The sequence below is a fragment of the Cetorhinus maximus genome, chromosome 1, assembly GCF_964194155.1.
Source record: "Cetorhinus maximus chromosome 1, sCetMax3.hap1.1, whole genome shotgun sequence".
Taxonomy (NCBI): Eukaryota; Metazoa; Chordata; class Chondrichthyes; order Lamniformes; family Cetorhinidae; genus Cetorhinus; species Cetorhinus maximus.
In genome coordinates this window covers 4100571-4114410 of record NC_135879.1, presented here as the reverse complement: position 1 = coordinate 4114410, position 13840 = coordinate 4100571, and the positions used below count along the sequence as shown (strand labels likewise).

Below are 13840 nucleotides of genomic sequence, written 5' to 3'. Positions count from 1 at the left end.
TCTGCACTCACTCCAATGCGTTCACCATCCTTCCTATAGTGTGGCACCCAGAACTGTACACAATACTCCAGCTGAGTTCTAACCAGTGTCTTATACAACATTCCCCCTGCATCTCTCATCAAGAGCAGGAAGATCTTCGGGACTGAAACCCCAGTTTATCCTGTTTTATAATCCAACTTTCTTTTAATTACATGAGCTAATAACTCAGGAGAGACCAAGGACTCAGTTTGGGACCTTCCTGATCTGTTTGGCTGAGCTTTTTAAGGTATAGGGGGAGGTGATGCTGCCATCTATGGGTATTCCCCATGAGAATATTGATAGGATAGAGACTCTAGGCTGGATTTTGTGTGTCCCCCACTGGGTGTGTTTTTGGCAGGCAGGGCAGGGGTACTCACTTCAGGAGCCTGGTCTCTAAAACCCTCCACCCCTACCCCCCATTCCCTTCCCTAAGCTACCCAAATCCTCCATGCCCAATACCCTGGACTTACCTTACTCTAGGATCCATTGGACCACCTGCTTGCAGTCCTGGCAGCACCCACTAAAATTTTAGAACTGCGATTGATTGATTTTTACAAAAGCAAAGTACTGTGGATGCTGGAAAAACCTGGGTCAGGTAGCAGCTGTGTTGAGAGAAACAGTTCAATTCTGACGAAAGGTCACCTTGACCTGAAACTTGATAGATTTTTGTTGGGGTAAGGGTTACAGAACAAAAAGCAGGTAAAATGGAGTTTAGATGCAGATCAGCCATGATTTAAATGAATGGCAGAACAGGCTCAAGGGGCTAATTGGTCTCTGCTTGTTCCTAAAGTGGAAAACCAATTCAGGAAGATAAAAAAGGTAGCTTTGGATGCAGTGTGTTGGTAGGCAGAATACAATTACATAAACTTCAGTAGACAAGGAAGCTACTCGTCCAAACTTGGAACAAAACACAAACTGTGGCCTCAACTCAAAAGTCATCCAGGTTACACGCTTAAAATAGCTTTTATTTGATGTAGGTTAAGACAAGGATACATTAAATATATATATGTTACAATCAGCAATTCAAATTTACAATAGAAACTAAACCATTTTTACTGACTGGTGCTAGAAGAAACACAGAGCCAAGCTCTGAGGAGTTTATATATTCTCAATTTTCAGCAGGGTGTTTCATCAGCACCTTCAAGTGGGATTTATCTTCAGAATGAAAGTACCTGTGATAGTATTGATTGGACATTCCAGGATGTAAAATTAAATATTGACGCCATCTCATTGAATATCAGATAGGCTAGTTTGATACTGGACGTGTGAGGAAAAGATGAACTCATTATAATTCTTCACCCCATGTGAATCAGCTTCATGTTCCTTCACCCTAATGAGTTGAAAGGATTACGCAAAGTGAGCTTTTCTGTTCTACCCTCATCGATCGGAGTCTCCCACAATAGATATCACAATATTCAAATCTTCAGTCTTCACATGGAATTTCTTTGAAACCGTATGTACATTGTCATTATATCTTTTTAAAACAGTACAAACAAGTGCCGCTCTTAAGAATTACAACACAACTATACAATATTCACAGAAATCAAGTCATTTATACTGCTATACATGCAACAGTGGACATTGATCCCAAGAACTTTCACATGATCCTTAATATAAGGAATATGTCAATATATCACTATTGCTTACCTTATTCAGTTAATAGGAAATGATAATGTCAGTGAATATATTTTGCCAAAACAATTCTTTAGAGCAAAAAAAGGGAATGTTTCTAAAATTTCAAGATATTAAAACTCATCTCACTGTTAACGAAGTACTGGAATTGTATGGAGTCATTTTGAAATAGCTAATTAATATCTTAAAAAGTACAAAACTTTGAATGAGACACACTAGCAGGGGAGTCTCTTCAAACTATGGACAAGCAACTAAGGACTGGGATCATTTGCTCAGCCTGTGTGTGCATGTTCCAACGTGGGCCACTGGAACTGCAGTGAACTTCAACACAGACAAGGCAACTTTCAAATAAAAAAAAAACTTGACGGCCTTTAGTCATGAAACTTTGTTACAACTGACATTAATTGTATTAGATTGGATAATGTGCTTTTTTAAAAAGCTAATCTAGGATACACTATTGTATACAATAAAGTGAAGGGATATGAAACACACACCAGCCACTGCAGAGCACACTGGCTACAATCAATCAGGTGCCTGTGTAAACACTCAGACAGGGTGACGGCTGAGGATTCTCAAGGTAAGACTCGGTTACAAGACTTCCGATTTTTTCATTTATTTTAAAATGCTGATAGATCAAAGTGTCTCCCTGTACAACAAAACATTTAAATTAAAAGGCAAAAACCTGGCCGACCGCCTCAGCCTCCTCGATACAGATCGTTAAGTCTTGCCAGCTTTTCACAACTTTCCATCCGCATCAGCTCAGCTTTCTTCCGAAGCCTGTCATCTCGGTAAACCTTCGACGCGTAAAGGTAGTCATTTTCTTTAAGGACAGAAGAAGTAACACAATTAATATACAGAGCCCAACAATGGACGTTGAGAAAACTTTACAAGGTATGGGGCACTGGGCTGCTTAGCACAATGATCTAGTATCACACGACTTCATTACATAGAAAGTGCGGCACAAAAACAGGCCACTTGATCCTACTGCTAATCTGCTGGTGCTAATGCTCCACATGAGCCTCCTCTCAACGGTCTCTCATCTAACCCCATCAACAGTAGAGATGGTGGTGTGGTGGTAATATCGCTCCACAGGTAATCCAGAGGCTCAGGCTAATAATCCACGGGTTCAAATCCCACCACGGCAGCTGGTGGAATTTAAATTCAACCAATAAAATCCCATCTGGAATTGAAAGCTAGTTTCAGTAATGGCCGTCTTCTTATCGTGTCCACGGACAGTCTATACATGGCCCAGCCAGAACTGGACACATTTTTGCGCCTTGTTGTTGAATTCGGCAAGATCTGCAACAGTGCAGGGTTCCTCTAGCGATAGACATTGCAGGAGATGTTGCATAGTCTGTGGCTCAGTTCCACATTCACAAGTTGTCGGGCTGGTTGTATATCCCCATCTGCTTAGTGACACCTTTGAACGACCTACACCAGTCCTAAGTCTGTTAAGGCACTTCCAGGTTGCCCAGTTGCAATTAGCTCCTGGGGGAAGGCTTTCATCCGGTAGAATTTCCATCGCTGGGGGTTGTTTGAGACTGGCGAGCCGGTCTTTCCACAAGGCGATGCAGGCTTCAGATGGGGTTGATTGTAATGGAACAACACTGTTCATGAAGCTCTTCCTTGACTTTAGGCAGCTGGGTGTAGGTGTATGACCATGTAGAGGGTGCCTCTCATCTGATGTTTGACGGAGTCGCTCTTTCTTGCTGGCTACCGTTCTTCTTATATCAGGGGAAGCGATACCCACCTGGATATATAGGCTGTTGGTGTTTTTTGGTTTTAAACAACCTGTGATAAGTCAGCAGCTTGCATTCAGAACGGCATCCATCTTCTTAGCATGAGTAGATCTTTCCCATGCAGGGCAGGCGTATTCGGTGGTGGAATAGCAAAGAGCAAGTGCACTGGTTCGCAATGTTTAGCTCCTACAATAGTTCAACCACTGTCTGGCAACACACAAGCTACCTAATATTTGGCAGAAGGCACATGTAATAGCACTATTAAAGCCCGGAAAAGATCCCTCAGATCCTAAGAGTTTTCGGCCAATTTCACTGCTTTGCCACACCAATAAGCTGTTTGAATGCCTGATACTCAATAGGACAGCACCAACTGTAGATGAGAAGATCATTCCAGAGTAAGCAGGTTTCCACCCCGGCATATCAACAAGCCAACTGCTCAACCTCACACAACATATCGAAGATGGTTTTGAGCAAGGGATGGTAACAGGTGCTGTTTTTGTAGACCTGTCAGCAGCATACGATACAGTGAACCATAGACGTCTCCTCTGCAAGATCCTAGAGATGACAAAAGATATTCACTTAACAGAGCTGTTAGAAAGCATGCTTCAAAATCGCCGGTTCTATGTTGAACTAGGTGGGAAGCGCAGCAGGTGGTGTATTCAGAAGAATGGTCTTCCTCAGGGAAGCGTGCTTGCACCGCTGCCGTACAACATCTACACGAATGACCAACCTATAGACGGTGTCACAGACTGTTTTATATATGCTGATGACTTATGTGTCACTGCCCAAAGCACTGATTTTAACACCATGGAGAAAATGCTTTCTGAGGCCTTGGAAGGACTAACATCCTACTATGAAGAAAACCATCTTCACGCAAACCCATCAAAGACTCAAGTTTGTGCATTCCACCTCAGAAACCGTGAAGCCAAACGCCAGCTTAAAGTAACCTGGTGCGGAGCAACACTGACGCATTGCGAGCACCCTATCTACTTAGGAGTCACCTTGACAGATGCCTCACCTTCAAGAGCCACATCAGTAATGGTGACCACAAAACTATCATTGATTGTTGTAAAAACACATCTGGTTCACTGCTGTCCTTTAAGGAAATCTGCCCTCCTTACCTGGCCTGGCCTACATGTGACATTGGACCCACAGCAATGTGATTGCCCTCTGAAATGGCCTAGTAAGCCACTCAGTTCAAGGGCAATTAGAGATGGGCAACAAATGCCCACATCCCATGAAATAATTTAAAAAATCCTTCCTCCCACATCTAGCTTCCCCTTAATGTATCTATGTTAATTGCCTCAGCCAGTGTGTGTGGTAGCGAGTACCACATTGTCAGAAGTGAAGAGGTTTCTCCTGGATTGTCTTTTGGATTTATTAGTGAATATCTTCTATGAATCAACCCTGAAAAGAGCCCCAGAGTCTGGTCAGACTCTTTATCTGACAGAAGTGGTGGAGCCATGCCACACTGCTATCTGACTGGGAAACACTGCACTGAGTTTGAGCGGTTACCAACATGAATCAGGTACAAAAACCTCTTGGGTCAGTGGTGTAATAAACAGAGCAAGCAGCAGAAACTAAATTCCAACTGCACAATTTTCCAAGGATGGGTCAGGTAATCAAAATGTGAAGAAAGTGTTTGACAGAAAGTTTATGTAAGCAGGAACTTGCTGTTTTTGAACCTTTCCCAGAGTGTAAAGTCTAGTTTGTACAACATGCTGAGAGTACATGCTGAGAGTACGTGCTGAGTAGGTTCTATCCCTCACCCTGATGGTCTGAGCTCTAACAGCTATGTCAAGCAGAAACTGCGTATTTTCTTCGCCAAAGGTGAGGGAAGGAGAGAATTTGGAGGGGCCATCTAGAGACTTCCTCAATCTCATCTCATTTTTCAGGTCAGTCATAACAGCACCTTGGGAGTAACTTCCCCATCACCACTTCCCCATCCACTTGACAAACAAAGTGAGACCTGGTATGAAAGGACTGGGAATTCAAAGTAATTCTACGTAACAGATATCAACTGACATCACTGAAGGATACTCAACAGCTAGTAATGAAAACTCTTATTTCCAACCAGAATGTAAAAACAATATCGCTCCATTAGGATTGCTTAATCTATGGTGCCTCAAAGAGTACAACATGAGTATTCACATGTCAAAGTGAGGTACCACTTATGAATCATTCTAAAAAGGATGAAACATCACAGGGATAAGTTCAACTTACTCTCCTGTCTTTCTTTCCAGCAGTTATTTCGAAGGTTGTTTATATAATCTTCTTCAACGCTCTTTTCTACCTTTTGTAACGTCACACCCGTGTATTCTTTGTCAAAGTCTTTGTTGACATAGTATACTACTTTCAAGTTACTGGTTTGCTTCCTGACAGTGTGTTCCACAGCACTGCAAAACACAGAAGAACTCATTAGTCAAATTTAAAAAATTGAGTGAAAAAACATGTTTCTCACAATCTATATTTAGACTGCCCACTTGTAAAAGAAAGACTTTTATAGAGCACCTTTCATGACCTCAGGACATCCCAAAGCGCATTACAGCCAATGAAGTACTTTTTGAAGTGTAGTCACTGTTGAAATGTAGGAAATGCAGCAGCCAATTTCAGCAATGAGATAATGACCAGATAAACTGCTTTTCTTAAAAAGAGTAATTTTGGTTGAAGGATAAATATTGGGCAGGACACAGGGGAGAAAGCCCCTGCTCTTCAACATGGAAAATTAATGCATAAAATAACTGAATAATCAAATAATTTGAATGAATGAAGGAGCTTTGAAAGAGAGCTTTGGAAGTTGAGAAGGGAAGAGATTTCCCTTGATGGAAATACAAGAGAAAGACTTTGAAAGACAATATCCCCTGCAATAGGAAAGCTACCAAAAGAGTGACTTCCAACCCAAACCATCTTAAGCCCTGCTCAGGTCTTGTGTCAAATGTAGCTCACTGGGTAGCTTTCGCAGCTGAGTCAGAAGATTGTGGATTCAAGTCCAACTCCACAGACAGGAACACATACATAATGCAGGATGATACTCCCAGTGCAGTACTGACAGACTGCCTCACTGTCAGAGGTGCCATCTTTCAGATGGGATATTAAACCGAAGCCCTGTTCACACCGTGCTATTTTGAACAATAGCGCCCAGCATCACAGATGCCAGTCTTCAAACAATTCGATTCACTCCACATGATTATCAAGAAACGGTTGAAGGCATTGGATACTGCAAAGGCTATGAGCCCTGACAATGTTCCAGCAATAGTACTGAAGACTTGTGCTCCAGAACTTGCCGCGCCCCTTGCCAAGCTGTTCCAGTACAGCTACAACACTGGCATCTACCCGGCCATGTGGAAAATTGCCCAGGTATGTCCTGTACACAAAAAGCAGGACAAATCCAACCTGGACAATTATCAGCCCATCAGTCTACTCTTGATCATCAGTAAAGCAATGGAAGGGACCATCAACAGTGCTATCAAGCGGCACTTGCTTAGCAATAACCTGTTCACTGACGCCCAGTTTGGGTTCTGCCAGGGCAACTCAGCTCCTGACCTCATTACAGCCTTGGTTCAAATATGGACAAAAGAGCTGAACTCCCGAGGTGAAGTGAGAGTGACTGCCCTTGACATCAAAGGCAGCATTTGACCAAGTGTGGCATCAAGGAGCCCTAGCAAAACTGGGGTCAATGGGAATCAGGGGGGAAACTCTCTGCTGGTTGGAGTCATACCTAGCACAAAGGAAGATGGTTGTGGTTGTTGGAGGTCAGTCATCCCAGCTCCAGGATATCACTGCAGGAGTTCCTCAGGGTAGTGTCCATGGCCCAACCATCTTCAGCTGCTTCATCGGTGACCTTCCTTCCATCATAAGGTCAGAAGTGGGGATGTTCGCTGATGATTGCACAACGTTCAGCACCATTCACAACTCCACAGATACTGATCCATGTCCAAATGCAGCAAGACCTGGACAATATCCAAGTCTAGGCTAACAAGTGGCAAGTAAAATTCAAGCCACACAAGTGCCAGGCAATGACCATCTCCAACAAGACAGAATCTAACTATCGCCCCTTGATGTTCAATGGCATTACCATCACTGAATCTCCCACTATCAACATCCTGGAGGTTACCATTGACCAGAAACTGAACTAGACTAGCTGTATAAATACTGTGGCTACAAGGGCAGGTCAGTGGCTGGGAATCCTGCGGTGAGTAACTCACCTCCTGACTCCCCAAAGCCTGTCCACCATCTACAAGACTCAAGTCAGGAGTGTGATGGAATACTCCTCACTTGCCTGGATGAGTGCAGCTCCAACAACACAAGAAGCTTGACACCATCCAGGACAAAGCAGCCCGCTTGATTGGCACCACATCCACAAACATTCACTCCCTCCATCACCGACGCACAGTAGCAGCAGTGTGTACCATCTACAAGATGCAGTGCAGGAATTCACCAAGGATCCTTAGGAAGCACCTTCCAAGCCCATGACTACTACCATCTAGAAGGGCAAGGGCAGCAGATAGGTGGGAACACCACCACCTGGAAGTTCCCCTCCAAGTCACTCACCATCCTGACTTGTAAATATATCACCGTTCCTTCACTGTCACTGGGTCAAAATCCTGGAACCCCCTCCCTAACAGCACTGTGGGTGTACCTACACCACATGGACTGCAGCGGTTCAAGAAGGCAGCTCACCACCACCTTCTCAAGGGTAACTAGGGTTGGGCAATAAATGCTGGCCCAGCCAGCGAAGCCCATATCCGGTGAATGAATAAAAAAGAGAGTTCTCTCTGGTACCCTGGGGCCAACATTTATCCCTCAACCAACATTATTAAAACAGATGAGCTGGCCGTCATCACATTGATGTTTGTGGGAGCTTGCTGTGTGCAAATTGACTGCTGCATTTCCTAAATTACAACAGTGACTACCCGTCAAAAAGTACTTCATTGGTGCAAGTGTTTTTGGACGTCCTGAGGTTATGCAAGGTGCTACATAAATGCGAGTTTTTTTATTTTATGAAGGAATTATCACAGTATATAGCAACAGATCTAGTTATATATGTTGAAACAAAATAAAGTATAGAATGCCTATCACAATCTTGGGTTTTATTCCCCCTTCTCAGAAATGAACTAGGGGTCAGACAGCGAGTAAGCCTCACAGTCCATTGGAATTAATTTGGCTTCTCCCTCAAGCTTTGCAAACAACCAAAGATACTTGCAACATTTGTTATGGCTGAATAAAACTCAAGCAGCTTTTATTCCCAGACCTTCTGGAACCTTCCGTCAAGGACAATACCAGAGAAGATACTGAAGTATAATTGCTTACAATGAGTTTACTCCCAATAAAAGGTGCCAATTAGTGTTCATCTAACAATATGCAAGAAACACCCTTCATTTGAGTTAAATTTGGGGTAAAATCCTGACTAGAAATACTGCCTTCAGATTAGTGACTGAATTAAAGGACATGTTGGATATAGTCAGCAATACTTACGCTCTGTAGTAGAGACTGTACGGTGGCGTGGATACCATCAACTGGCTTAAAACTGACACCAGGACCAAGACAATAATGGGTAACAATTGTATAAACATTGAAAATCCTCCCTGTAAGATATCGGAGAGTAAAATTAATATGTGGTTAAATTTCCTTGTTCCACTTTGTTATAGATTTGGAAAGGTTTTTTCTTTCTTCGAGGTTCAATGGCACCACTAAATATTTGCAGGTTCAAAGTTAGTCGTTTAGCGTTTGATCTATCTGTTCCGACATTTCACAGAAAGGCACCAAAATTAGCAACAGGAGAAGACCATTCAGCCCCTCGAGCCTGCTCCCCCATTCAATAAGATCATGGCCGATCTGATTGCGGCCTTAACTCCTCTTCCTCGACTCACTGGTAGATCAAAAATCCGTCTTTTCAAAGAGCGGGGGAATTCTCCCTGGTATCCTGGCCATTATTTATCCCTTAATCAATATATATTAAGAACAATCAAGTTATGTATGTGGTCATTATCATGTTGCTGTTTGTGGGAGCTTACTGTGTGCAAATTGGTTGCTGCATTTCCTGCATTACAAAAGTGGCTACACTTCAAAATACTTCATGGGCTGTAAAGTGTTTTGGGATGTCTGGTGGTTGTAAAAGGCACTATATAGATGCAACTCTATATTCTTTATAATGTTCCCTCCTAAATAATAAAATAAAAACCATTCAACTTCAAGTGAAATCGCAAATTTTGTCAATCTCATGTTTGCCTGGGCAGTTTATTGGATATAGATACATACATCAGCTCTCTCTTCCTCTCTCTCAGCTCTGTGATACGATTGATGAGATGCTCTTGCTCTTCCATTGGTGTATGGCTGTGCATTTCCTAAAAGAATGAATAATTAAAGAACTGAGCAATCACAGCAGAATCAAATAAATCCAACAGTCTGGTGTAGAGAGAGAGAGAGAGAGAGACTTTATTTTGCTTATTCAGCAAAAAAAGTTGCATTAGAAATAATCGCTGCCTGTACAGAAAGAATTGAAACTGGTGTAAATATATTTTTAAAAATAAAATCAATTTTAATGAGATGTACAGAAATTAATATGGCAATGCAAACAAGGGTTCTGTATTAAATATATTTTTGTAATGCAATAGGTTACATTTTGCATTTAAATTCTACCTTACAGCCTTCTGAATTCGACAGCAAGGTCAACTATCCCAGATCATAACCACTGCCCCTATTTTTTCCAATAGGCGTTGATATCGATTCTGCTGTTGCCATTCACACCTCTTAACCTACCTTCCTTGCCCTATTACTGTTCCCCTTGTGCCTTGCACCATCATCTCTGTCAGTTAATCTTTCCTGTCTTCCACCCAATCGCACACCTTCCTTCCTGTTCTTTCTTCCCCTCCACCCTTATCCCTTGCCACTGTACTTGCTTAAAGCCTGTTACATCTTTAACATACTCCGGCTCTGATGAAAGGTCATCGGCCTGAGACATTAACTCTTTCTCTCTCCCCACAGGTGCTGCCTGACCTGCTGAGTATTTCCAGCATTTTCTGTTTTTTATTTAAACTATGGGTTTTGCCTCTACCCTGAACCTCTGGAGTTCCTGTATTGCCTCCCACCCGGATTGTGTGGGTATCCGTGCAGAACTGACCAAAATTAGTGTAAAAGATTGTGGGGTTTTAAACACAAGTGAGAGTTACACCTACAACCGCTTCTGTTCGATTATCCTTGATCTGTTACACTGACTCAAAAGTCAATTCAGCCACACACGGAAGAGAATTTCCTTTTTATTTTATATAAAATTGGACCCCACAGCTACCAAAGCCTGTACCAACCCCTGTTCCAGTCACGAATCAATGATGCTGTTGCAGGGCAGATTTTATCTATGGCTTTTAAGCTAATTAAGTCAGCGTAGAAAATTAAACATAGCTTCAGATGTCCAATGGCCTTTGGGCACATTTTTCCCCCTTGACTGCGCCTCCTAGTGGAAATTCCAGGCCCAAGTGTTCATAGAAAAAGTAAAAACATTTACTCTATCTATCCTCCCTTCAATCCCATGGGATAAATAACGGACAGTGGAATGTTTACATAGCAATCACAACATGGAAACAGGCAGTTCAGTATTTATGTCGGTGTTTATCCTCTACACGAGCTGTCATCCCAATCCCACGTGCCCAAATTTGTATGATGGGTGGGTAAAGCAAGTAGGATTATGACCCCCCCTCCAGCTTTCCAAAGTCTTTATAGGACAGAAACAAGCCAATCAGCTCGGAGGATCCATGCTCCATCAGAGTCTCCTCCCACCCCATCAGCATAATATTCTATTCCTTTTTCCCTCGTATTTTTACCCAGCTTCCCCATAAATGTATCTATACTGTTCACCTCAATTACTCCCTGTGGTAGCTAGTTCCACATTCTCACCACTCTCTGGCTAAAGAAGTTTCTCCTGACTTCCTTATCGGATTTACTCATTAGTGATTATCTCATATTTATAGCCCCTTGTTTGAAACTCTCCCACAAGCGGAAACATCTTCTTTACATCTATCCCATGAAACCCTTTCATAATTTTAAAAACCTCTATCGGGTCACCCCTTGGGTGAGAAAAGAGCCACAGCTTGTTCAATCTTTTCCAATCGTTATAACTTCTCAGTTCTGGTGTCATTTTCAGTGCACCTTCCTCAATGCCTCTCTACATCTTTCGTTGTGTTGTAAGGTCACAGTATAACAGAGTTGAGAGGAACATTATTTTCCCAAGACTGAAGCAATAGGCCCTTCCAGAATCTCACTCAGGTCATTCTTCACCTGTGAACCTTGGCCTTGAGTGTCAACAGACTCTTTCAACTGGGGAGAGGTTAAAGGGCAGCACAGACCCAGATTCTGTTCTCACCCAATGGAGGGAGTTGGCAAACCTCCAGAATTGGCCTGGAGTCTCCAAGAATTAGAGATTAATCTCCAGGACACTGCCAAAAACAAAACCAGAGAGAAAAATCACAGAGGCATTAAAAAGACAATGCTCTTGTCCTTTTCCTTCAACAATTTTGTTAATTAATTATAAAAAAAGATAGAAACATAGAAACTAGGAGCAGGAGTAGGCCATTCGGCCCTTCGAGCCTGCTCTGCCATTCATTATGATCATGGCTGATCATCCAACTCAATAGCCTGCTCCCACTTTCTCCCCATTTCCTTTGATCCCTTTCGCCCCAAGAGCTATATCTAACTCCTTGAAAACATACAATGTTTTGGTCTCAAATACTTTGTGGTAATGAATTCCACAGGCTCACCATTCTGTGTGTGAAGAAATTTCTCCTCATCTCAGTCCTAAATGGTCTACCCCATATCCTCAGACTGTGACCCCTGGTTCTGGACTCCCCCACCATCGGGAACATCCTTCCTGCATCTACCCTGTCTAGTCCTGTTAGAATTTTATAGGTTTCTATGAGATCCCCCCTCATTCTTCTGAACTCCAGCGATAATAATCCTAATGGACTCAATCTCTCCTCATATGTCAGTCCCGCCATCCCAGGAATCAGTTGGGTTAAGTGCATCGACGGGCAGAGGGATCTGGGTGTACAGGGCCACAGGTCACTGAAAGTGGCAACGCAGGTGGATAAGGTAGTCAGGAAGGCATTTGGCATGCTGGCCTTCATTGGCAGGGGTACTGAGTATAAAAGCTGGGAAGTCATGCTGCAGCTGTATAGAACCTTAGTTAGGCCACACTTGGAATATTGCGTGCAATTCTGGTCACCACATTACCAGAAGGATATGGAGGCATTGGAGAGGGTGCAGAGGAGGTTTACCAGGATGCTGCCTGGTCTGGAGGTTATTAGCTATGAGGAGAGGTTGGAGAAACTCGGATTGTTCTCACTAGAGTGACGGAGATTGAGGGGGTGACTTGATAAAAGTTTACAAAATTATGAGTGGCATGGACAGAGTAGATAGTCAGAAGCTTTTTCCCAGGGTGGAAGAGTCAATTACTAGAGGACATAGATTTAAGGTGAGAGGAGAAAACTATAGAGGAGATGTGCGGGGCAAGTTTTTTACGCAGAGGGTAGTGAGTGTCTGGAATTCGCTGCCAGAGGAGGTGGTGGAAGCAGGTACGATAGTGGTGTTTAAGAGGCAGCTTGACAAATACGTGAATAGGATGGGAATAGAGGGATACGGACCCCGGAAGTGCAAAATGTTTTAGTTGACGGGCAATATGATCGGCGCAGGCTCGGAGGGCCGAAGGGCCTGTTCCTGTGCTGTACTTTTCTTTGTTCTTGAAAACCTTCGCTGCACTCCCTCTATAGCAAGTACATCCTTCCTCATAATAAGGAGACCAAGCTGCACACAATATTCCAGGTGTGGTCTCACCAAGGCCTTGTACAATTGGAGCAAGACATCCCTGTTCCTGTACTCCAATCCTCTGGCTATGAAGGTCAACATACCGTTTGCCTTCTTTAGCGCCTGCTGCACATGCATGTTTACCTTCAGCAAGATGTTGAAGGTCAATCATCCAATTGGGTAACGAGGAACCTGTTCAGTTCCTGGTTGGGTTCGGAAGGTGGGGGAACGGTGATGATGGATTTATCAGGCAACCAATAGCAGGAGCATGGGGAACGGGGAGGCAGGGAGTCACATGATAAAACCTCCAGGAATAATGTCTGACCAGAGTTGGCAGCCTTCCATTCAGCAAGAATCAAGAGGAAAATCCGAGCTGATTTGTCTCTCCTGATCATGGGAACAGGAGACCGTTAAGCCCCTCAAACCTGTTCCACCATTCAACAAGATCATGACTGCTCTATTCCATCTCCCCGCCTTTACCCCATATTCCCTAATACCTTTGGCAGACAAAAATCTATCAAGCTCAGATTTAAAATTAACAATTGATCTAGCAGCAATCGCCGTTTGCGAAAGAGTTCCAAACTTCTGTGTGTGTGTGTCGGGGGGGGGGGGGGGCGGCGGGTGTGTGGTCATTTTTATTCATTCATGGGATGTGGGTA

The 13840-nt window shown here is 43.2% G+C and overlaps 1 protein-coding gene across 1 annotated transcript in view; it reads right to left on the bottom strand.

Moving 5' to 3' along the window:
* Positions 1-955: 955 nt before the first annotated feature.
* The window catches only part of LOC144696979 (dnaJ homolog subfamily B member 14-like), a 32351-nt gene continuing 19466 nt past the window's right edge, over positions 956-13840 (bottom strand). Inside the window, exons 5-8 of the mRNA XM_078568751.1 lie at positions 9648-9733; positions 8865-8974; positions 5613-5785; positions 956-2470 (exon numbers count right to left, since the gene is read on the bottom strand). Of these exons, the coding sequence (XP_078424877.1) occupies positions 2346-2470; positions 5613-5785; positions 8865-8974; positions 9648-9733 (494 nt within the window). The 3' untranslated portion in view covers positions 956-2345. The remainder of the gene's footprint in view (positions 2471-5612; positions 5786-8864; positions 8975-9647; positions 9734-13840) is intronic.